At 50.3% G+C, this 24903-nt stretch overlaps 1 protein-coding gene across 1 annotated transcript in view; it reads right to left on the bottom strand.

The window, feature by feature from the left end:
- Positions 1-24903, bottom strand: part of DNAH8 (dynein axonemal heavy chain 8) — a 265691-nt gene that overhangs the window by 6723 nt on the left and 234065 nt on the right. The window contains exons 88-90 of the mRNA XM_028161183.2: positions 14330-14486; positions 10497-10649; positions 10028-10217 (exon numbers count right to left, since the gene is read on the bottom strand). Of these exons, the coding sequence (XP_028016984.2) occupies positions 10028-10217; positions 10497-10649; positions 14330-14486 (500 nt within the window). The remainder of the gene's footprint in view (positions 1-10027; positions 10218-10496; positions 10650-14329; positions 14487-24903) is intronic.

The following is a 24903-nucleotide window of genomic DNA, read 5'->3' as shown; positions in this document are numbered from 1 at the left end:
TTTCCCTTCAAGACTTACACAGCACAATGCTTTCTGAAGACTTGTGTCAAAGCTTGTTCTTTAAAAAAAAAACACAACTCACTTTTAAGCAGGAATTACACTTTGGAGACAGGTCTAAAGTAACACTTGCCATATCTTAATCCACACAATAACATTTCGGCAAACCAATTACTGCCACTTGACGGTGCAATCAGTTGGCTTAAAGAACGCTATAGAGTGCTTTAAGGATCATTTCACACGATAGAAATAACTAATCAGGAATATTGTGCTTCTCGGTTTTATAAGGAGTTGATTGGTACTCAGTAACGATGGTTCTATGGGCAACACCTTTTTTCCTTTAATAAATGAACCAGTCCTTATGTAACGGACCTTAGGTTGTGTGGTATTTCCTATCTTATCGGTTGCTATGCCTCCCAGTAGCGTATTTGAAAATGAGGAGAAATGATGTTCCTGCCACAAGTTTAAGACGGGCGGTTTTGCCCTCTACGAGAAGCACATGGAGTTCATTGGTAAGTTAAAGAAAAGGTCAGAAACCATTAAACACAGACGGGGTTGATCCACCAGGTGAATAAAAGCGCCCGGGCACCTTTCCTGACTTTGCTGGATGCTCTAAGGCAGGGATCTTGAACTTGGCTAAACATGAGAAATACCTGGGCAGCCTTTAAAATCCCATTCCCAGGCCACAGCCCAGCCCAGTAAAGCCAGGATCTTCAGAGGTGGGACGCGGCATCAGCCCTGTTTCCAGGCACAGGTCTCACCTGGGGAAGGAGCGCTCGTTACAGCGCAGGCTCTGACTCAGGAGGTAGGTCAGGGGTGAGGCCCAAGGTTCTGCGTTTCTATCCCGCTCCCAGGATGAGCTGCTGATGGACCAACCACAGGACTGGGAGACAGAGGCCCAGGCCGAGGTTCTGCTCCCGTTAGAGTGGCCAGTGGAGCTTTGAAGAAAGTTAACTGCACAGACTCCAGAGGCCTCCCCTCCACAGGTTCCGAGGCCATTGGTCAGGGGACCCGGCAATCGTATGGACTGAAACTCCCAGGCGATTCTCCCCGGCAGGCAGGGCTGAGGACCACGCTCGGTATAAAGATCTGCGCAAGAGGCCGTTGACAGGCCACTGACCCACATATGTTTTCGAAACAGATCTGACAAGCAGGAAGAGAAATGCCCCAGGAGACAAGCACAAGATTAAGAAGGCTGTCAGTGGTACCACCACTCTCTCCACATCCCCTGAGACGCACGTGCCCCGCCGTGGCCTCCATCCAGGACACAGTTGGCTCCGGGAGAGCCTGGGTACCCGCTGGAGAGCTGGGCTAACACTCCCAGTGGGATCGGCTAAGCCCACCGTGTCTCACTCGCCAAAATGCAGCTCCTCGCACGGCTCCGCCTTCTCCATGAGCTGCTTTATGCGTCCTTTCCCTTGACCCAGCCTCGCACTGTGCCTGCCCTCCCAAACCTTCCCACTGCCCCTGGGGTGGGTCAATGGTGCACAAACTCTTCAATATTTCCTGCCTCGTCACAGCACATCTCTCCCTCTTCCGGCTCTTAGAACCTGGCTTGGCTCTGAAGATGCCATCCTAGTCCTTCTTCGTTCTTTAGGAGGATCTCCCTGCTTCCACCGCCACACCCCCCCGCCCCAGGCACAGGCCCCTCCCCTCACTGTCCCTGCCAAATGCCACCTGCCCGGGGCACTGAGCATCTTGCCATCCTCTGGGTCTCTTTGGCACCCCTCTCAGCATCTTGGCCCCTTAGTTCAGTGGTTCTCAACCTTTCTAATGCCACGACCCTTTAATACAGTTCCTCATCTTGTGGTGACCCCCAACCATAACATTATTTCCGTTGCTACTTCATAACTGTAATTTTGCTACTGTTACGAATTGTAATGTAAATATATGTGTTTTCCGATGGTCTTAGGCTCTACAGCAGCGGTTCTCAACCTGTGGGTCGCGAGCCACAGGTTGAGAACCACTAGCATGGTCGCCTAAGACCATGAGAAAACACAGATAATTACATTATGATTCATAACAGTAGCAAAATTACAGTTATGAAGTAGCAACGAAAATAATGTTATGGTTGGGGGTCACCACAACATGAGGAACTGTATTAAAGGGTCGAGGCATTAGGAAGGTTGAGAACCACTGCCTTAGTTCCTTGAATTCATCATTTCTGACGACCTCCTTCTTCCTTTTCTTCACCTCCTTTCCTATTTAGTCTGGACCCATCCTTTTCATCATTTACCCAGCACACCTCCCCTCCCCAATCCTGCATGAATCGAATGCCCCCCTTCTTACACCTGTACCAGGCTACTAACAATCCTGAGGCAAACACACAGCTACCACCATGCTTCACCATCGCCAGCCTCGAATGCTCACACCACCTTAGCCCTCTTTCCCAAACTTCTGCTCCCTCCGCAAGTCTCTCTTCCAACACTTCCTGCCGCCTGAGGTCGCGCCTCCTCCTTCTTCAAAGAGAACTTCTTGCCGCTAAACCTGCCAACTCTCCTGTGTCCAACTCATTCCCGCATTCCTCTGGCTCCAATAGGAGAGGGCCCTCCGCCTGGCTGGACTGCATCTGTCCGCCGGGGCGCCACCCTCCTGCCTCTTGGACCCTCTTGGGCTCTTTCTCCCTGTTCCTCTCTCTGACCCTCTCCCTCTCTCCTGGCTCCTTCCCCTTCTCACCAGTATTTGAAGAAGCTCAAAAAAAGAAGAAAGAAAATCCTTCCTTTTAAAATCGACCTCTCCAATTTGCCTCTCCTCTTTCAAGCCAAATTTCTGCTATCATCTGGGTCTCTGGGGTCCCACTTAGCATTCTCCCCGCTGGCCACACTCACCCTCTGTCTCCCCTCACTCCCCTGCATTGCGGCTCCTCTACCTCTCCCTCCTCTCCCCGCCCCCCCCCCCCCCCCCACTCCACTGAGAGCTCTCTTGCCAGCAGTCTCCTTGCTGACAGCCATCCGACCATCTGGGCCCTATCTGACCTGACCTCTGGGGGCATCTGCCACCGTTTTCCCCCTCCCCTCTCAGCTTCATGACGCTACGCTCTCCTGGTTCCTTCTGCCAAGCTGTTGGATGTGAGGGACCTTTCACAAGAGTTCCTGCGATCTGGACAAGGATGATGCACAGGCCCACAGAGGGGAATCCTGGCGGGGCTGGTTTGGGAGGAAGATGCCCAGGGGGTAGTGCTGGGGAGTCCGCAGGGGAGGGCATGTCCTACGCTGGCACTCGGAGGTGAAGGATCAGAGTCTCGGGCTGGGGCTTCAGACAAGTCAGTCATGGGTAGGGATGCATAGCTGCACCGAGGAGAATGGCTGAGGTCATCAACGAAGGGCTGGGCCAAGGGTAGAACTTGCCTGAGAAGAGCCCCCAACGGGACAAGAACCAACCCTCTGGCAGGTGAGAAGAACCAAGGAAGACCCTGGACAAGCCAGGTATGAGAATTCCTGGAACCGGCATCCCAGCATAGTCAAGGGCAGTGGAGTTGATGGGAAGGTCAGTGCAGGGTGGAGGCTGGCCAGGCTCCCAGGGGCCAGGCGGGTGGTGAGGAAGGTAACCGTGTACAGAGACTAGAATCATAAAGGATGTGGCTGTGGCTAAAGCCACTGCATCAAATCCCCTCACACACAACGACAAGGAGAGGGGCTGTTATTCACTCTGGAGGCATTTCTAAGCAGTCACAGCCCTGCCGTCCTGCGATTTGAGGACAGGCAGGTGAGTGCTCTCACTCATATTGGGGTCCATTCACTCGGAGCCCCTCAGATGTTAGGGACGCTCGGGTTTGGAAGAAGGATGCCATGGGGCATGCTTAGATTATTACTAGGTTGGAAGAAATCCCCAGCCCCTTCAGTCCTAAAGCTCCATTAACCATTGGTGCACTCTCCCACCCAACAAACGCCGGCTCCAATAACTGTCCCCCAGACAAGCCCTCAGACACTGCTGCGCGCAGACGGCACCGCCGTGGAGACAAACACCGGCAGGAGGCCGAGGTGGTTTTACAGGAACAGGATAACAGGCCAAGCTTATCTGGCTCCTTGCTTCAGCAAACTCCGTCTACAGAAATCACGATCTGTGTTAACAGTGAATGACAAGTTGTCGCCGTTATCTGCCACCACAGACTGGTGTGGCCTGTCAAGAGGAAAATAACAGAAAAACCAGTGCAGTTTGGCATCCAAATGGCCTCAAGCTCCAGAGTGAGTTAAACATTTGAAAATAACTCTATCACATGGTGAGTGTAGTGTAGAGAGAGGGCGTGGTCAGTGTTGTGTAGAGAGAGGGCGTGGTCAGTGTAGTGTAGAGAGAGGGCGTGGTCAGTGTAGTGTAGAGAGGGCGTGGTCAGTGTTGTGTAGAGAGAGGGGGTGGTCAGTGTAGTGCAGAGAGAGGGCGTGGTCAGTGTTGTGTAGAGAGAGGGCGTGGTCAGTGTAGTGTAGAGAGAGGGCGTGGTCAGTGTTGTGTAGAGAGAGGGCGTGGTCAGTGTAGTGTAGAGAGAGGGCGAGGTCAGTGTAGTGTAGAGAGAGGGCGTGGCCAGTGTAGTGTAGAGAGAGGGCGTGGTCAGTGTTGTGTAGAGAGGGCGTGGTCAGTGTTGTGTAGAGAGAGGGGGTGGTCAGTCTAGTGTAGAGAGAAGGCGTGGTCAGTGTTGTGTAGAGAGGGCGTGGTCAGTGTTGTGTAGAGAGAGGGCGTGGTCAGTGTTGTGTAGAGAGGGCGTGGTCAGTGTTGTGTAGAGAGAGGGCGTGGTCAGTGTAGTGTAGAGAGAGGGCGTGGTCAGTGTAGTGTAGAGAGAGGGCGTGGTCAGTGTAGTGTAGAGAGAGGGGGTGGTCAGTGTAGTGTAGAGAGAGGGGGTGGTCAGTGTAGTGTAGAGAGAGGGCGTGGTCAGTGTTGTGTAGAGAGAGGGCGTGGTCAGTGTTGTGTAGAGAGAGGGGGTGGTCAGTGTAGTGTAGAGAGAAGGCGTGGTCAGTGTTGTGTAGAGAGGGCGTGGTCAGTGTAGTGTAGAGAGAGGGGGTGGTCAGTGTTGTGTAGAGAGAGGGCGTGGTCAGTGTTGTGTAGAGAGAGGGCGTGGTCAGTGTTGTGTAGAGAGAGGGCGTGGTCAGTGTAGTGTAGAGAGAGGACGTGGTCAGTGTAGTGTAGAGAGAGGGCGTGGTCAGTGTTGTGTAGAGAGAGGGCGTGGTCAGTGTTGTATAGAGAGGGCGTGGTCAGTGTAGTGTAGAGAGAGGGCGTGGTCAGTGTTGTGTAGAGAGGGCGTGGTCAGTGTAGTGTAGAGAGAGGGCGTGGCCAGTGTAGTGTAGAGAGAGGGTGTGGTCAGTGTAGTGTAGAGAGGGCGTGGTCAGTGTAGTGTAGAGAGAGGGCGTGGTCAGTGTAGTGTAGAGAGAGGGCGTGGTCAGTGTAGTGTAGAGAGAGGGGGTGGTCAGTGTTGTGTAGAGAGGGCGTGGTCAGTGTAGTGTAGAGAGAGGGCGTGGTCAGTGTAGTGTAGAGAGAGGGCGTGGTCAGTGTTGTGTAGAGAGGGCGTGGTCAGTGTAGTGTAGAGAGAGGGCGTGGTCAGTGTAGTGTAGAGAGAGGGGGTGGTCAGTGTTGTGTAGAGAGGGCGTGGTCAGTGCAGTGTAGAGAGAGGGCATGGTCAGTGTAGTGTAGAGAGAGGGCGTGGCCAGTGTAGTGTAGAGAGAGGGCGTGGTCAGTGTTGTGTAGAGAGAGGGCGTGGTCAGTGTTGTGTAGAGAGAGGGCGTGGTCAGTGTTGTGTAGAGAGGGCGTGGTCAGTGTAGTGTAGAGAGAGGGCGTGGTCAGTGTAGTGTAGAGAGGGCGTGGTCAGTGTAGTGTAGAGAGAGGGGGTGGTCAGTGTAGTGTAGAGAGAGGGCATGGTCAGTGTAGTGTAGAGAGAGGGCGTGGTCAGTGTAGTGTAGAGAGAGGGCGTGGTCAGTGTTGTGTAGAGAGAGGGCGTGGTCAGTGTAGTGTAGAGAGAGGGCGTGGTCAGTGTAGTGTAGAGAGAGGGCGTGGTCAGTGTTGTGTAGAGAGAGGGCGTGGTCAGTGTTGTGTAGAGAGAGGGCGTGGTCAGTGTAGTGTAGAGAGAGGGCGTGGTCAGTGTAGTGTAGAGAGAGGGCGTGGTCAGTGTTGTGTAGAGAGAGGGCGTGGTCAGTGTTGTGTAGAGAGAGGGGGTGGTCAGTGTTGTGTAGAGAGAGGGCGTGGTCAGTGTTGTGTAGAGAGGGCGTGGTCAGTGTAGTGTAGAGAGAGGGTGTGGTCAGTGTTGTGTAGAGAGAGGGCGTGGTCAGTGTTGTGTAGAGAGAGGGCGTGGTCAGTGTTGTGTAGAGAGAGGGCGTGGTCAGTGTTGTGTAGAGAGAGGGCGTGGTCATTGTTGTGTAGAGAGAGGGCGTGGTCAGTGTTGTGTAGAGAGAGGGCGTGGTCAGTTTTGTGTAGAGAGAGGGCGTGGTCAGTGTAGTGTAGAGAGAGGGCGTGGTCAGTGTTGTGTAGAGAGAGGGCATGGCCACCACAGTGCCACGGAGCAGCACTGCCAACAGCCTGAGCTCAGCCACCAGCAGGGCCACGGGCCAACACCCATCCTTGCAGCTGCGTGGCCCTCAGAGGAAGGAGGTCTGCGGGGCGATGAGCAGAAGCATGATGGGAGACACACCAGATACGTCAGATGCCACGACATTGTAAGAACACAAAAACGGGCATACAGCAACCGAACACTTCAAGTGTGTTATAGTCTGAGTGGCTTTGACAATACATATTTCTGACGCAACTATGGCCTTTTGGTAAACTGCATTGTGCTTAAGCGTGTGCTTTTTAAATTTAAAATATTTACTTAAGTGTTTTGAACTGAAGAAAGAACTTATTTCATAAAATATTTACTTAAGTGTTTTGAACTGAAGAAAGAACTTATTTCACTACAGGGTTCGAGGCTATGAATCCAGGAGATACATTCAAGTTGAGAAATCAATTACTGACGTTAAACAGCGGTCTGAAGGGCTGATCTGCGTGCACCCTGCCTGTGAGCTCGCACCGAGTGGCTGTGAGCTCCCTGCTTTGGGGATTTGGCCAGGTGATGTGGACTGGAGATAAGGGGCAGGAAAGGAAGCGGAGGAGCGATTGGTATGCGGGAAAGTTGGCGCCCTCCACGCTGCAAAGGAAAGCAATCACTGATAAGGGGTGTGTCTGTGCGCTTGTGTGCGCAGGGCAGGGAGCTGGAACAAGTCCGGGGCTTTCAACACGTGGAACACCCTGGGAGGAGGAATCAAACTTTAGCTTGAAACCAGAAATAAAGAAGAGAGAAAGGGTTGGATTATTAACAAGTAAAGACAGGTAAAAACAACCCTGAGGTGGACACCTGCATTTGTATTTAAGTGAGCTGGCTTGTAACACTAACAGAAAGTTCCAAGCGAAGATAAGTTCCTATTAATATCTTGCTATTTTAAGTCACATTTTAAAAAAAATGTTTTTATTGATTTTAGAGAGGAAGGGAGAGGGAGAGACAGAAACATCAATGATCAGAGAGAATCATTGATCAGCTGCCCCCTGCATGTCCCCCACTGGGGATGGAGCCTGCAATCCAGGACATGTGCCCTGACCAGGAATTGAATCATGACCTCCTGGTTCATAGATCAACGCTCAACCATTGAGCCACACTGGCCAGACTTAAGTCACTTTTTTTTTTAAATTGATGTCAGAGAGGAAGGGAGAGGGAGAAAGAGATAGAAACATCAATGATGAGAGAGAATCATTGATCAGCTGCCTCCTGCATGCCCCTTGGGAGCCCACAGCCCAGGCATGTGCCCTTGACCAGAATTGAACCTGGGACCCTTCAGTCGTAGGCCAACACTCTATCCACTGAGCCAAACTGGCTAGGGCTGAAGTCACATTTTTAATGAGGAAAAATTACTGAAAGAGATTGTGTGCTGTGATGTCTGACTTAGTTGTCTGTATCTGTGGGAAGCCAGGGAAGAACCAACCCACTCCCTTGGTTTCCAAATATAAAAAATACACTCAACAACCGGACAGTTTTTAAAATCACTGGTTCTTGCTGGTCTCGAACACTCCAAGTCTGCCAGCACACCTCCCACCTGGCCATCCCGCCCGTCCTCCCAGCCTGTGCCTCTTGCACCACTGGTCTGGCACCTGCCTTCACCCCAGCCATTGCCAGGCCCTGCGCTCTCGAGGGTTCCGGTTTAATCGCTCCATCCAATCTGCCCCTCCTCGGCACCTGGCTGAGGTGCAGGCTCTCTCCCTTGGACCTGGTAAGGCTTGTGGCTCTGGGTCCACATTCCAGTCTTCCCTCCTCCTGCTCTCAGGATGGTCTGAGGGTTGGTGACTTCCAGTGCCTGTATGTTGCAGCCCAGACTCTCCCAGGAGACTTCACGCTCCAGCCTCCCGCCCCACCACCCTGCTCCTGGCTCCAGAGCTCCAGCTCCTGCCACACTGCCTCCTCCTTCCCCTGGACACGCCTTGCCTTTGCCGGCATCCCTGCCTCAGCAAACCTTACTCCCGCCTCCAGGGGAAGCTCTCCGCAAGCCCTGCCCTCTCAGTCCTCTGTCCCCGTGTGGCACTGAGTTCTCATTGCATTAAAGTTGCTGGAGCATCTGTCTCACCAACCATATCACGGGCCCCTTTGGGGCAGGAATCAGGCCTCAGACTTCTTTCTATGGAAAGCACCCAGCAGAGGGCTGGCAAACAGAAGGTGGTGAAACAGCGTAATTATGTTAAATGCTATTTCTTCAGGCTCCAAAGCCAGGGATTACTTGGTGGCAACTCACTGAAACTGCGAGTTAGTTGGTAAGGAGGAAAGAGACTCACAAGTAGACACACAGAATCTGAGAATCACAGTAAAAAACTTTCCTCCCCAAATCCAGTGGAAATTCTGGGAGAAAATGGAGAAGGGGAATTGGGGGCTGTCCTTTTCAAATCTGACATGCACCCCTTGGTAAGCTCGTAAAAGCCACCAGGTTAGCGGGTTAGTGTTTTTAAAGTTAGAAAATATTAGGGCATTTGAAAATGCACGGAGTGAATGAATGCATGTACCCCGAGGATAATTAAATGTATACTTTTAAGGGGTACAGTTTATTGACGTATTACTCAGGCAAAGGAAAGTGTACAACTCCATGCATTTTCACCAAGAAATGCAATGTCCAGATCAAGAAACGGACCATTCCTGACCCCCGAGGCCCTCTTGTGACCTTCGCAATCCCTGCCGGCCCCCAAGGGTAACCACCATCCTCATTTAACACCGTGGGTCTGTTCTGCCTGTTGGCTCTGTACACGTGGAATTGTACAGTGTACATGCATTCATTACACGTACAGTACAATGTGTACCATTACAGTGAGTCCTGTTTGACGTTCCTCACTTACCATTATTTTATGAGACTCAGCCATACAGCTGCGAGTAGCAACCACACACCCCAGCTCTCTAAGTGTGCACGCTTCTTAAATGGCATCGCCAGGGGAGCTGCAAGGTGTGGAACTGGACGGAGTCCACCGTCTCTTCGTTTTGGTCAAGAATTACTTGAAGTAACACTACCCATGTTGCAGTGAGAAAAAGTTGTGTTTCTGAACTTTATCAAGTCTCTGACATCGGTCAGTAATTTACACAGTAAACATTCCCAGGATGAAGGATTAAATGCAGAGCATTTTTCAAGGGGGAAAAAAAAAAAAGAGGGTGGGGGGGCGGCAGACTCTGGAGTTGAGGGAATAAAACTTTTGCCACGTGATCACTGTTGAAGTCAGTTAATTTCCTGTACTTTGGCAACAGTTTCTGCATATATTGGTACTTCATTTTTATAAACATTTAAAAACTAAGGTTTGCGTGACACTTTTTTACTATTTCACATGTTCTAACCACAGACTGATGTCTTGCAGACGTGGACGAGAAGAAAAACAAAGGTTGAATTTGCAAAACAAATACAGAAGATCACCTGTGGTCTCCAAGCTTTGAAAGCGTGTGCCCAGCACCCCGCAGGCTGTCCCTCTGTGCTGTTTTCCGTGAGATACATGTACCGCCCCGCGCTGCTATGCACACACCCACACCTTCCAGTCTGCCCACTCTCCTAGGAGCACGTACCTTGGGGATTGAAGAAACCAGTCATCCAGAACACATTGGGCCTCCCTTCAAATATCCACATGGAAAACTGGGAGTTTCTCTCCAACAGTTCGGTGAACCAGAAGCCCAGGGTGGACGAGTCCCAGGACACCCTCTTCCAGATCTGAGGTATGCGAGCGTCGTACATGTTGTCCAGGGCATCCCTCAAGTTCTGAAGTTAAAGAGATCATCCAAAGGACTTGTATGCATGCATATAAGCCTAACCAATGGACACAGACACCAGGGGGTGAGGGCATGCATGGGGGGGTTGGAGGGGCAATGGGGGGATAAGGACACATATGTAATACCTGAATCAATAAAGGAAAAAAAAAAATGAATAAAAGATAAAATGACCGAAGCTGGGGGGAAAAACAAAAAAGATGAAGTTAAAACAGAGAAGCAGGAAAAGCCACAAGAAGAGGGAACGACCATTGAGGAACCAACCGCTCACCTCACTCATGATGATGGTCCCTTCGATGGCTAATTTTAGGTCGTTCAGGCTGCTGCGAAGTATTGTTATCACTTTTTGCATTCGGTCGATTTCCTGTCTGAGAAATATGTTCATCGAGTTCAGGTGTCCCATCTTGATCAAGCGAGCTTTCACCTGAAACAAAGAACAGCACGAGGAGGGAGATTTTAAAAAATCGCCTGTCACCCCTCTCCCAATGGCCTCTCCTCTCTGTCCTCCTCCGGCCTCTGGAAGTACCTCCACAGCCCAGTACACTCTCAACGATCGCTTGCAGAACCAGACCGGCCATTAAGTCCCCCATTTTCCGGTCTTCAAACATGACTGTTCAAATAAAACGATTTTTCTTTCCTACTGGCTGGACTTCAGCTGATAATTGGAAGTGTGCTTTAAAAAGCTGAAGTAAAATTGCACCTTTTTCCCTTTCAAATGATTAATGACTAAGTGTGCGTTAAATACTCTTTTGCAATTTAACCTTTGTAAGAACACAGCTAGGAATACTTTTTCTTTTTCATAATTCTTGCAGAGCTGCTGTGAGAAATGTCACAGACAGTAGATACGGCTGAGTCTTTCCAGAGCTGTCACCGACGAACAGGATTCCCAGAGACCCTGTGGCCTGGGCTAGGGTGCCTGCCGGTCGAGGCTTTCCTAACTTAACCAAGGGAAATATTTGCCTTCGTGGGCGAGTCGTCAGGCACCTGCCATTTGCTCCTTTTGGTACGTCATTTGCTGACCATTTTGAAGAGACCGATACAAAAGCCCCGGGTTATGGAAACAATAAAGCACAACAATGATTGGAAAATACGTCAATCCATGTGCACATTTCAATCTCGTGACATCTGCCCAAGATAATAGGACTGACCACAAATCCTGGCAAGGACTCCGAGAGAGGTCTGGCCTTCCCGCTGGCCGCAACGGGAGAGCTGCCAGCACAGGAGGGGAGGATAAACGCACAGAGGGGGAGAGAGTTCTCAGTGACGGCCCCGACCAAGGACCCACCGGGGAGCGGGGAGTCGTGGGGTCCTCGGCCGGAGGTGCCCACTGCCTGTCCCGAGTCACGGAATGCTAGGGACGGATGGCGCCAGACCACGTCCTCATCTTTCGGGACACTCTCCCATGGCACAGAGGTCCCGCCTGGGCAGACCCCACATCCTCCCAGGAAGCCAGGGATGGAGGTGAGCACAGACTCAGAGGGCAGCAGCTGTGAACTGAGCAGCCTGCAGGGCCGCGCAGGCAGCGAGGAAGACCGAACCCCCCGTCTCACGTGCCGGTGGAGGTCCCTAGCCTCCTGGCTTTCTCCTAAATTCCTGTTCTAGAACTTCCGTTCTTGCAGGCTCCACTACCCCGTCCTCATCTCGAGCCCTTTACATCATGACTACCCTGTGGAGAGTCACGAAAAGAGAAACTAAGGAACTATACCTTTGCAACCCCATTCAGGGGGAAATAAAGCGCAGGTATTGGTTACAAGGTCAGATCAGTAGCTCAGTAACTTTTAGTTTGCTAACAGCCCCAAACAATTGGCCTCACCCCGCTTAGGGCTCAAAAGAGAAACTTCCCCCAGCAGAGACATGCTTAGAAACACTTAGCCGCCGGAAAACCCGATGCCAGTGCTGAGTTTATTGTGACTGTGATTATTGTTCCAGCCTAAAACTGTCTTTTCATTAATAAACGAAAGATTGGCTGGGGTCCCGTGGGGGATTTCCACCGTTAGTGAGACCAGGCAGTAACGGGCTCGTTTTCACTGTGGAAGTCAACACTGTGATTATATTTCAATTTACAAACGTCACGTCACCGCCGCATCTTAGAGCACATCTCCTCCATACAACAAAGAACACGAGAAAGGAAGTGACCTTGAGAGAGGAAGTGACTGTAGATGCCTTCAGCACTAACTCCCCCCATGTGGCCTCCATATATAGCGACGTCCCTCACACCACACACACACACACACCCCACCCCCGGCCCCCCGCTGCTAGGAGGTGCCCGGCTAACCCTGAACCTCACGTTACCCCACGGCCTTGAGGCCCTCCTCCCACTGCGTCCGCCTGTGGTTCACAGGCCGGTTTTTACCATCTTTGGAGGCAGGTACTACCCTCATCTGTCCTCTGAAGATCACTTCCAACGAACCATTGAAAGTCCCTACAGTTCTTAAAATATTGACTCATTTAGAAAATATTTTCTCGCCTTACTAGCGCTATCTCTACGTGAAGCCATTGATTTCGGAGTCATGGCCAAGTGTCTTGGCACTCATCTGCGCGATGAAACAAAATCGTTTCAAGAGGCAAGAAAACGATTTTCCATTGCTGGGCACTCATTACCGGTGGGAGGGCGGGGGCTCCCAGCTGCCAAGCACGTTTGCTTAGGGTTGGGGATGCAGGCCAGGCAGACGCAGGACCACGTCACACCTGCATTCGGGCATCAGCCTCCACTCGGCCCGGTCCAGGACTCCGGCGGCCTCTGCCAGCGGCACCGCTGGGTGGAAGCGAAGACAGGAGCGCAGACACCCTGGACACAACTGCCCCCCTGGACGAAGCAGGAGGCCAGGTTGGAAGCTCCGTTACAGAACTTTCAGACCATCCGGAAATTTTACCACAGACGCTTATTTAGATCAGCAGTTCTCAAAGTGTGGTCTGGGGTCCCCTGAGTTCCCCTGAGATCCTTTCAGGGGATCGACGGGGTTAAGTTTTTCACAGCGACACTGACTTTTCACTCCCCTTGTCTCGGGCGTGCACAGAGGAGTTTTCCAGGGCTGTGACCTGCTCTCACAGCAGACTGAACACGGAGGTAGGCGTGGGACCCCCACTGTCTTCTATGAAACCAGATATTAAAGAGATTTGCAAAATTAAAACAATCCCCCTCATTCCCATGCACTGTCCTGTTTTAAATATTATATTTATTTTTTTAAATAAAAATGCCATTTGCCCTGGCTGGTGTGGCTCAGTTGGTTGGAGCATCATCCGTGCACTGAAGGGTTATGGGTTCAAATCCTGGTCAGGGCACATACCCAGGTTTCAGGTTCAATCCCCAGTCAGGGAGCATATGGGAGGCAACCAGTTGATGTTTCTCTCTTTCTCTCTCCCTCTTCCTTTCTCTCTCTATAAGATCAATTAAAATTTTTTAAAAAGTCATTTATGTTAATACATAATGGGTTTATTACTGTCACTTTATAATAAGTTAATATTTTTGAAATTTCTCAGTTTAAATTTCTAATATATTAAACATCAGTAATTTACCCACATTAAAAAAAGCTATTGGTGGTCCTCAATCATTTTGTAAAGGGGTCCTGAGGTAAAACATTTGAGGAAAACTAATTAACAAGCAAGCACCTAGGAGGTCCAAGAAGTAGAAAGCTATTGCCATCCAACCTGGGGAGTGAATTCACTTCAATCGCTTGCTTTCCTGGTACCTGGCTGAGAGGACTGGAAAATGACCAGTGTGGAGGGCAGAGGACAAGAACAAGGGGCAAATTTAAGGCTGGACAAAGCAGGCTTAGGCAAGAGAGGGCGGGAGAGGTTTCCAGCCTAGAGGGTGAAGATTTCTGGGAATCCAAAGATGCGGAAAGGGTAGAGAGAAGGTGACTGAAAGAGAAAGTGGGGCAGGAAGGAAGTGGAGGAAGGTGTCAGAGAAAGTGCAGACCATAATTTGCAAGATGCTGAGAAAGGCAAGGCAGAGGAGACCAAGGGGGAAAAGAACAGCTGACAGTGAAGAAGAGATGAGCAGACAGGAAAGGGACTGAAACACACCATTCGGCATTGAGGCCTTGAGCTCGCTGGCTTTGTGGAGCGGCCCTGTACCCTGGAGGTGGGGGAGGTGCAGCTCACCTCGTGAGGAATGTAATCCGGAGGCAGCTTGCTCAGCATGTCTTCTGACAACCTGTAGACAATGGCTTCCCGGGTCTCCCCCACTCCTCCTCCACTCTCCTTGGGTTGAATGTTGGTAATTGTTTCAAGAACAGCGGAAGCAGTGTTACTCTGGTACCTGATGGGAAGAGGGGACTGCTGGGAATGCAGGGAAATACACCTTCACAGATAATGATCAAAGTGCACACGAAATGATGCATCACCTAAATCCAGCAAAAGAGAAAAAAAGGTGGGGGCTTTACCATCAACCAATAGGAATGAAAGAAAAAACCCAGAGATCCATTTTACTGTCTCCCAATGGGATACCAAGGACATCACAGAAATGAAACCTCTCCTCCTCGGGGAAAGAGATTCCGCAGATGTCCCTGATGGTGCAGAGTGTGCCATCAATCTCCTCGCAGCTGACCTAACCACCTCGTGCAGAACAGCGAGCCCACCTGCTTTCTTCCTCTCTGGCTTACGGACTGGTCCTAAGAAGCTGCCATTAAGGACAATTTGTCAGATCAAAGAGCACCACTCACATTTGCTCAATGAGTTATAAACTATTAAAATTTATTTGGTCTTTTCTGTTCTGTGTTCTCACTTTCCCACATGTGTTATTACTTCCAAGGTAATCTACTGGCATCCATCTGCTCCACCTGTCTAACTGCAGCCATCCATCTTTAGAATCCATATATTCAGGAAAGATTTACGCTGTACGAGGCACTGAGCTAGGTGCTAGAATGTGGTGACAAACAGGTCCCTGCCTTGGTCCCTTTCTCTAGTGGAAGAGGGGACATTAGTCAACACCATTGTAAGAAATTCTGTGGAGAAACAGAACAGATGTTTAAGAGAACCTAGTCTCTCTCTCTCTCTCTCTCTCTCTCTCTCTCTCTCGCTCTCGCTCTCGCAAGAATATGGAGAAACTTGAACCCTCATACATTGGTGGAGGGTACTGTAAAGTGGTGCAGCCACTTGGAAAAACAACTTGGTAGATTCCTAAAATGTTCAGGGTAGATTAATCATGAGTCACATGACCCAATAATTACATTTCTAGTTACCTATCAAGAGAAATAAAAAGACGTGTCTACCCAAAGACTTGGGCATGAATGTTCATAGCAGCATTATTGATAATAGCTAAAAGGTGGAAACTACCCAAATGCCCATCAACTGGTCAATGGATAAATTAAATGTGGTCCATTCATACGCGGGAATACTCTTTAGCAATAAAAAGCAATGAATACATGCTACCACCTGGATGAGCTTCAAAAAGATTGTGCTACATGAAGAATCCATACACAAAGACCACATAGCACATGATCCTATCTATAGGAAATGTCCAGAACAGGCGGATCTATAGAGACAGAAAGGAGATTAGTGGCAGCCTAAGCGGTGGAGCCGGGAATTGAGATTACTGACTAAAATCGCATGGTACAAAAGGCAGTTCTAGTACCATCCATTTTTCTTTTTCTTTTTTTTGGGGGGGGGGGGGGGGGAGGGTAACGCGGTGTGCGTATAGGTGCAAAGACAACCTGGAATATTTTGGTAGTGGGATTTTTGTGTGGTGAGCTTTTGCTTCAGTGATTACTTTCTGTTTTCTGTACTGGCTCTTTTTCTCGAAGAGGAAGTATGACTTTTCTAATAAAGAGGATTAAAACCATTTACATTTTGAAAAATAAGAGGGGGGAAAAAAAAACCTGAGAAGCAAAGCCCACAAGGGTGAAGAACTCAACAGAGATGAATTAGTGACAAATGTTTTGGGTTCTGTGAAATGCATCTTACAAATCCCTACTAAGGTTTATGCACTGCCAGAAGCGCCCCCCACCCCGCCTTTTCTCACAGCACATGGAATGAGGGGATTACCTCTCTCTCTTCGTCCCTAGGTGTGAATTAAACAACCTTTTGTGGAAATGGCTCCTGCTAAAATTACCCAGGCTTCGTTGCTTGTGAAAAAAGCCAATTTTGTGCAAACTGGGGACTCCTGAATTATTCAGGTGACCTTTGACTTATTTAGGACACCAGCTTAAGAGTGGAGGGGATGCTTCTGTCTTCAGCATTTTTATTTGACTATCTGGGCCCCAGCCTGTGTATCCTAACAACTGCATCCTGCCCAAGTCCCGGCTAAGGCAAACGCACCTGCCTCCGTGCTCTACATGCCCGGCTGCCAGGGGAGGATGTACAGTGCTGACGAGGGCCCTGGGGCAGATCTGGTGAATGTTTGCAACCCAACCAGGGCTGGGGAAATAACTCCACTTTACCTTTAAACATAAGAATTTCACAATAGAGACCAATAGGCAAAAGCTGATTTTAATACCTTAAAATGGATTTTGTATAATTTTTTTTATTTTATTATTTTACTAGAGGCCCGGTGCATGAAAATTCGTGCACTGGGGTGGGGGGGCCCCTCAGCCTGGCCTGCCCCCTCTCACAGTCCAGGAGCCCTTAAGGGATGTCCTACTGTACTGATGGTTTAGGCCCACTCCCGGTGGCCGATCAGGGAAAGGTAGCACTCCTATCACCCCCTCGCTGCTGCTGCCTCTGGCCTCCATCTGCGGGAGGCGACCCAGAGATCAGGGGAAGATGACACCCCCATCACGCCTCTGCTGCTGCCACTGCCAGCTGCGCAGCTGCCTGAGCCTCAGCCCTCACAGCCACCGCGGTTTGCCTGAGCCTCGGGCCCTGGGCAGCAGCAGCCGCCATCCGCGGCTTGCCTGAGCCTCAGGCAGCTGCTACGGCTTTGTCCGGAAGGATGCAGCATCAAGTCCCCGCCCACCCGTGTGTGCCTGGCTGAGCACGCAGCCCTGCCCACCCATGTGCACCTGCTGTGCACACAGCCTCCTGCTGATCAGTCGTTATGGCATGATGACGTGATGACCATTAGCATATTAGCTCTTTATTATATAGGATTACTCTCTGGTGAGCAACCTCTTTCAGAAGCTGAGGTTTTCAAAAATATTCCAAAAAGCATTTATTTAAAAAGTTGAAAGATGAGCATATCAAACTCATACACACACAATTGAACATATAAACAGAGAGGAAAACATCCTAGGAAAATGGTACAAAAGGCCTTTACGATCCATTGCCTGTTGTTTTCTCGTTACTGATTTTTGAAGTATGGTGCTATCTCAGTTTTTAAAAGTCATATAAGGAAAAGGAAAATACAAATAACAGTGCCCTGTGCATACCCACACTTGCCCCTTTGATAATAATACAGGATGGGGCAAGCGTAGGTTTACAGTTGTGATACAAGAAACATGCAGTTTATTCTTATATTATTGTTTATTAACTATTGTATTATTTTCCATGTGAACAACTGTAAACCTACTTTTGCCTGAACCTGAATGTAGTAATAGCTGGTGTCGCATGAAAATAGCTGACATGACAACAAAATGAAGTTATCAACAGTCAAGGACCCACATGTTATTATGTAACAGAGATTTAATCAGAAATGTAAATGTGTGTGATTCCTATCACTCCGCGACCTGCACGCCAGCACGCAGGGAGGAGGGTGTGTGGGTGAAGCTGTGCTGGAGAAGATGCAGGTGTCACGTCGCTGGGGTCCTGCGGAGCCAGAACAGTCCAGGCAACTCCGAGTAACACCAAACCTCTGACTCTATCATGAGCTCCATGCATCCAAATCTCCACGGACTCTCAGAGCTCTGTTCTTAAACCAGACGACTCTCGCTCTGGTTTGCCTTAATCCCCCCTTTCCCTCGCCTGAGCTGGCGCTTGCACATTTCCTTTAACATCAGCTGCCCAACTGGGGAACTTCAGAGATGGCTCCCCTATGTCACTCCCCAGCCTCTCTCAGTCTCCAAGTCCTATTTCCAGATCATGTCTAACACCATGTAGAAACATCCAGCATCCTCATCCTTCCTGCCTTTGGAACGGTCCCAAACCCTGTCTCAGGACTCCCCGCATCTCCCAAAGCCAGTCTTTGCGTTGTATCAGCATCATCGTCAGGTTGCTTTTCTCTTTGAGCCTTCTCCCCTCACCCCCCCCCCCCCCGCCCCCGGCTCCCGGCTCCAGGCTCCAGGCATGCTGGACTTGGCCTCCCAAACATACCACATTCTTTACAGCTTCCTGCCCCTCCTTGGAGAGTTCCTTCCTGCATGTGCCCTCATCTATGCTTTTGTTCACGGTGCTGATGTGTCCTTTTTAAATCGTGTTTAAGGTGTACAAGTTGATCTGATATGCAAACACAGCCTCCTTATCGTCCTCTTTCTTTGTACTCTGCCCCTCTTGCTGGTGCTGCCGCCACTCCTCCCCACTCCCTCCCCTTCTCCATCCCGAGAGTCCCTGCAGGTCCTTAAGGCACAACTCAGAGGTGGCCTCACTCACTCACTAGCTCACTTTGATCCCTAAATGGAAATTGATTGCTTCTTTGCCTTTGTTCTCAGAGCAGTGTGTGTGTGTGTGTGTGTGTGTGTGTGTGTGTGTCCTGATTTTAGAGTTTACCATATTGTATTACATAACTGTCTGCCATTCATTTATTTTCTCTGATAGATGGTGAGCTCCAGGGCAAGGACTGTGACTTACTAATCCGCAAGCTGGCTAGAGAGTAAGTTCTCAGTAAATATTTGTTGGGCTTGAATTTTGCACATCTAAAGGAGAGCAATCCTCTAATATTTAAAGAGCTTGAAAATGTAATTATTTGTTTATTCTTATGGCAAAAATATACTGTCATTACTGTGTGTCTCTTTCCTGGCACCTTTCCACCTAAAGATAAATACATCTCAGATCTTTAAAGGTCAAAGAGAAGAAAACCACAGTAAATTTCCATTCCTACCAAGGAAATCCTGATTTATTCTTCCCACCGGTTCTAACCACATGTGAAACGGGGAAGGACCCCGTATCTAGGACTCTCAGGCGCTCCCCTGGCTCCCCATCAGCTCGCGTCCTCCTTGGAAACGCTCCGCACCAGGGCGGCGTGCCAGCACACACTGCAGGCGGGTGCAGCCAGCCCGCTCTCGGCCGCCCGCCCGCCACCCTCACCTGCACTCCAGGAGGGCCCGTGGAGGGGCCACAGCTGGATCTCACCCGAGAGGTCACTCCCACGGGGGGGTCATTTGATTAATCTTCTGCGGTGATTTGAAAACAGTCCCTGAGACACGGCTGTGGGAAGAATCCCTGAAAAGCTGCCCTGTTTTGCACATGAGCTGGACAAGCTCTCACATCACCTCCCACCACGCACCGGCCACCGAATGCCAGGGATGTACAACCTCCATTCCCTTTATGTCTTTCTCCACAATGTGGTTTTACGTTTGCAAAGACGGAAAAGGCAGAGGCCTACCTAACTAGCTACCCGGGAGAACTGCAAATATCTCTGTGAGCCTCAGCATCCCAAGGGCTCCCAGGAAACAGTCCCATAAGCAAAGGCTCTGAGGTGAAGAAAGAGACCGGTGATGCTCCACTGGCTTTGGTCCCGAGTTACTTCTAGAAGGAATTTCTCCTTGAAGTAAACGTGGGAAGGAGCTCCTACTGGTCTTGTCGCTCGGTGGCTTTGGGGGAGTCGTCTGGGTCATCTCTGTTGGGTGGTCATGGATAATACAAATGCAAGACAACTGGCAAAGAGGGCTATCTCCAAAATAATTAACCATTTCCTGAGGTATTCGTGCACTGTCACATCCAAATCAGCCTCGATTTACACACATCTTTGCACATGAAACATAATGTGCAATGAGCATAATTTTTAATTGGTTTTAGAGACAGGAAGCGAGAGAGAGAGAGAGAGAGAGAGAGAGAGAGAGAGAGAGAGAGATCAATGTGAGAGAGAAACATCAATTGGTTACCTCCTGAAGGTGCCCTGACCAGGGACTGAGCCCACAGATTCCTGCCTTGACTGGGAAAGGAATCTGCCACAATGAGTACAATCTTTTTTTTTTTTTTTAATCTGAAATTTAGCAGTGCCAGTGAACAAGAAAAGAAATACAATTAAATTCAAACTGTGTAGGAATGAATACAAAAGTTGTAATAAGACATTTGATAAATTTCAGAAGGTAGAAAAATATGCAAAACTGCTAATGAGAAAAAGAGCGAAAATAAATAACTGTTTTTGACATTGAGATAGTTGAATTTTCAATGTCCTTGGTACCTTATAAATCTAGATAATAAAACTATTTAAACTATGCATAGTGATTAAACTATGCATTTTTATGGTTCTTGTCACCAAGGTATCTAAGCTCTTGGGAGAGATTTTATTTATTTGAAAGCATTTATTCAACTTGATTTTCCTTCTCTACTTCTGCATTCGTAAGCAAGGATGGACGGAGCGGGGAGACATGTGGTCCCCCTTCCCGAGTCCCCCTCTCCCCTCTACTTTGTGGATGCTAAGGTCAGAGTGCAGATTCTGATCAGCAGGGACACATTCTCCACCCCGGCCCAGGGGCGGCCCTGAGCCAGTCTGGGAGCAAGAGCACTTTTGAGTGACGTGGGCAGTCAGGTACATTAATAAGAACCCTCTTCGCTGCGACAGTCACACTGATTCAGCCAGTGTGTCTCAGACAGTCCACCCCCTCTTGCGTCAACTGTCCTCTCTGCACAAATGCACTGAAACCCACGTTTCTCACCCAACACAGACGAGGCCGAGAGAGGAGGGGGCTGTGGTGCTTGTGCTTGATCTGCTCCCTGGCTGCTCACGGCCTCCTCTGTCACTAACCGTCCACGTGGCACCGGGCAGTGAGCAGATCAGTGACCTTGACTCTGTCTTTCCTAACCCAACACGCCCCAAGCAGGATAACTACACAAAACACACTCCGGTTCCCAACGCCTCCACCATCTCAGCTCCCGGACCGGAAACCACAGCAGAACCCATGACCGCTTTTTTCTAGTTCACACTGATGGGGAGAGTTCCATCTAGCAGCAGTGGGAAGGGTGTACTTGGGGGAAGGAGACTGGGCTGTCGCTGGGAAGCTGTGTCCGTTTTTGCTTACTGCCTCCTGGTGGCTGGTGCGGGAACAGCGCGGGGTTGGAGCACAGCCCCCCCAAGAAGACTCAATTGCCAGTAAGAGTGAGGCTGATTCTAGTTACCAGGTATTTCAGAGCCCAGAGGAGAGAAGGGTCAAGCCTGGGACAGAGCTCACTCAGACAGAAAATGACCAAGCGCAGCCTGTGCGACAGAGCCCACTGCCTGAGCAGGCACCGGAGAGGGCCATGGTCGCTGGGAGGAGGGGAGCAGGGGTGGGGGGCGGGAGAGGAAGACCCTGCGACAGACCAAGCGGGAAGTTAAGGATGGAGAGAAATCCCGAGGGGGGGGGGGGGGGGGCGGCACAGGTCTCAGGGGCCAGCTGCTGTCTCTGGCAGGAACAGTCCATCTGAGGCAGAGGTCCAGATGTTGTACTTGCCCTCACTCGGTGGGATGGGAGCTGGCGAGGCCCTGACAGTCAGTTTGGGAAGGACAGCTGTGCCAGCCCCGGCAGGCCTGCCAGCGAAGGCATGGGAGCCGCGTGCAGAGCTGTGGAGGGAATGTAGAGGGCCACCTGGGAAGACACATGGGCATTTTTCCTTAATTATCGTCAGCTGAACTCAGGGTGCAGGCAGAGCCACGCCCTGGGAACATGCTTCCCCAATCATAGCAGCCCAGGTGTTGGCCGGGGCGGGACTAGATATGTAAATCTAGGTCTATAAAATAAATGCGCTGCGTGGCTTGGGGCCTCATGCTACCTCTCCATCAGAGAAGATGGCGGCCCACCCAGCTCCCAGCTTCATGAATCTATTTCTGCCTCTTGGTCTCTTTCTTTCTTTAATTTCTTAATCCCCAGCTCCTCCACTCAGCAACCGGACCAGAACCTTTTCCGTGATGACGCGGAAAAGAGAGAAATACCACTACATGGGACAAAGGATGAATGAATGAAAACTGTAGAAGGCTCCCGGCCTTGTTCCACATTCATTAACCTTATCAGTCCGCCTTTGGGACCTGTCCTGCAGCTTCACCCCACCTCTGCAGCCCATCACCGCCCCTGGCTGCAGCCTACATCACACACAGGGCCTCCAAGGTGGTCGATTAGTGCAAATAGCCCGTAAATGTAGGAAAATGTGCTCAATTTCACTCAAAATAAGAGAAAATAAATTAAAACCATGCTGAGGCACCATTTCCCACTGCCATACTGGTGAAAATTCAAAACTCCACCACTGCTCTGTGGGTAAGACCGAGGGGCCAGGCACGCCCCCACTGCTGGTGAGAGTAACAGCACAGCCGATGGCAGGGACTAGCCCTTGGTCTAGCCAGCCTCCCAGCAGAGCAATTTACCCTGAAAACACATCTCCCGCAATATGGGGAACCGCACGCGGGAGGTTATTCATTGAGGAATTATTTGGGGTAGTGAAGCATTGGAAGCAGCCCTACATGCCCAGCCTCAGGAGAAGGATGCAGGGACGATGGAACACGAGCACTGAGGAGCCGGCAGCTGTACAGTGATGAGGCCGGCATCTATGCACTGAATGGAGTGGCTATAAGATACACTGTTAAGTGAAAAAGGCAAGACACAGAATTATATGTCTTGAGTATGGCAACTTTGTTTAAGAAAGGATCGTGAGAATATATCTGTACATGTGTATGTGTGTCTGGGCAAAAAGAGCACAGGGAAGATAAGCCAGAAATTAGTGCATTTGGCTGCCTCTAAAGAGAGGAAGGAGGAAGTGGGTTGGAAATGAGACTTCTCTAAGAACAACTTACTATCTAGCTGTGACTTTCAGCCATGTTCACGTTTCACATAATTGAAACAATGGATAGCCCTCCCGACGTGGCTCAGTGGTTGGGTGTCAACCAGGAGGTCACGGTTCGATTCCTAGTCAGGGCACATGCCCGGGCTGCGGGCTCGATCCCCAGTGTGGGGTGTGCAGGAGGCGGCCGATCAACGGTTCGCTCTCATCATTGATGTTTCTATCTCTCTGTCCCTTTCCCTTCCTCTCTGAAATCAATAAAAATATATTAAAAACCCACAATGAGCAAAGATGGGAAACACTAAAATGTAATACAAATAAAAACAAAGCACCTACATATCAATGAATCAGCCTGGCTTTGGAGCAGAGCGCTCCGTGCGCCCTCAGGGGGGTCTGTTCTAAGGGCAAAAGGACAGCAGAGAAATCTTGACCTGCACGCAGGACGTTGGTGGTTGTAGGGGTGCCGGTGGGGTGATTCGGAGCCAGTGAGTAAAGATATTGAAGTTGCTGGGAACCGGAGTTCTCACCGTGGGAGGAAGGAGACAGCAACACGAAAGGAGGAAAGACAAGGCACAGCCCTGAGGTATACCATTGGAATCGGACCTGTTAGTTTCGGCCTGTGATGTTTTTCAAAAATACGTATTTCCTAGCTCATCCGCTGAGAGGGGCTACAAGTGCGCGCGCGCACACACACACACACACACACACACACACACACAGAAATAAATGCGCTTATATGTGACGTCGCTGTAGACATATAAATATACAGAGGTTTAAATGTAGAAAAAGAAAAGGCAAATGGAACAAAATGCTAGCAATCAGTGAACCTCAGTGAAGGGTCTATGAGAGTTTACTGTGAACTTGCAGCTCGTCTGAGGGCTTGTAAAAGCTCAAATAAACGTCCCGGGAAAGCCTTTCTGTGGCTTCCCATTCGAATTACACGTTAGTTGCCCTGCTCTGAGCTGTTCCGAGCTTCGGTTTATCTTCCCTGCGAGCTGGTGATCACACTGCCCGCGGTGATGCAGGCGCGGGCGCGCGTCCCGGGAGCCAGGGTGGGATGCGGCCAGCCTTGCTCTGCGCACCTTGGCAGGCGCCCGCAGCCACAACAGCATCGCATTTCTAGGAACCGGCTCCCACGGCTCCAAGGGCTCTCGCCAGGAATGGAGCCCAAGTTCTAAGCCCTCATACGCGACCACTTCACCTGCTCGTTTACAAGTGCATAACAACCTACTGCCCGTTTGCCTGCCCGCTCACATGCATCATGAGCCCTTTCTGTGGATTAGCCCCCTCATTAGGCCTCCACAACCTGAGGAACTTCGTATGGCTGTTGCAGCCAACAGATGTTCCCTGCACGTCAGGCACGGGCTGGCACGGGAGGAAGAGCAGTGAAAAGAGGCCAGAGTTTCAACAGAATGGCCTTATGTTAAATGATGGCAGCCAGACGACAGCAAACGATAAATACAGATGTGTCAAGTTGGGGAGAAAATCTATAGAAAAAGGCAGACAAGGAGGATGGACTCTGAGGTGGTGGGGAGTGGCTAGCGATTGTTAAATAGGGCGGCCAGGGAAGGCTTCTTTGATATTTCAGCAAAGAATGGAAGAGGTGAAAAGGTGAGCCACAGTGCTACGTGGGAAGGACTGCCAGGAAGTGCAGGTTCGCTGTGGTGAGAGCCTCGGGCCTGTCTGAGTGACAGGAAGCCGGCAGCAGGTGGAGCTGGTGGCCATGGGGTGGGAGAGGGGGTGTAGGTGGCGCTACAGAAAGGGACCGCCAGGGGTAGGTGCAGATGGAATCACTGGGCCTTGTAGGTCACCTGGAGGTCACTGTTGGCCTTTGACCTTGACTCAGAGTAAGATGGGCCTTCAGATGGTTCTGGGCAGGGGCCTGATGCGGTCTG

This window comes from Eptesicus fuscus, chromosome 10 (genome assembly GCF_027574615.1).
Source record: "Eptesicus fuscus isolate TK198812 chromosome 10, DD_ASM_mEF_20220401, whole genome shotgun sequence".
Taxonomy (NCBI): domain Eukaryota; kingdom Metazoa; phylum Chordata; class Mammalia; order Chiroptera; family Vespertilionidae; genus Eptesicus; species Eptesicus fuscus.
Note: the sequence above shows the minus strand (reverse complement) of the source record. Positions and strands in the feature narration are given on the sequence as shown.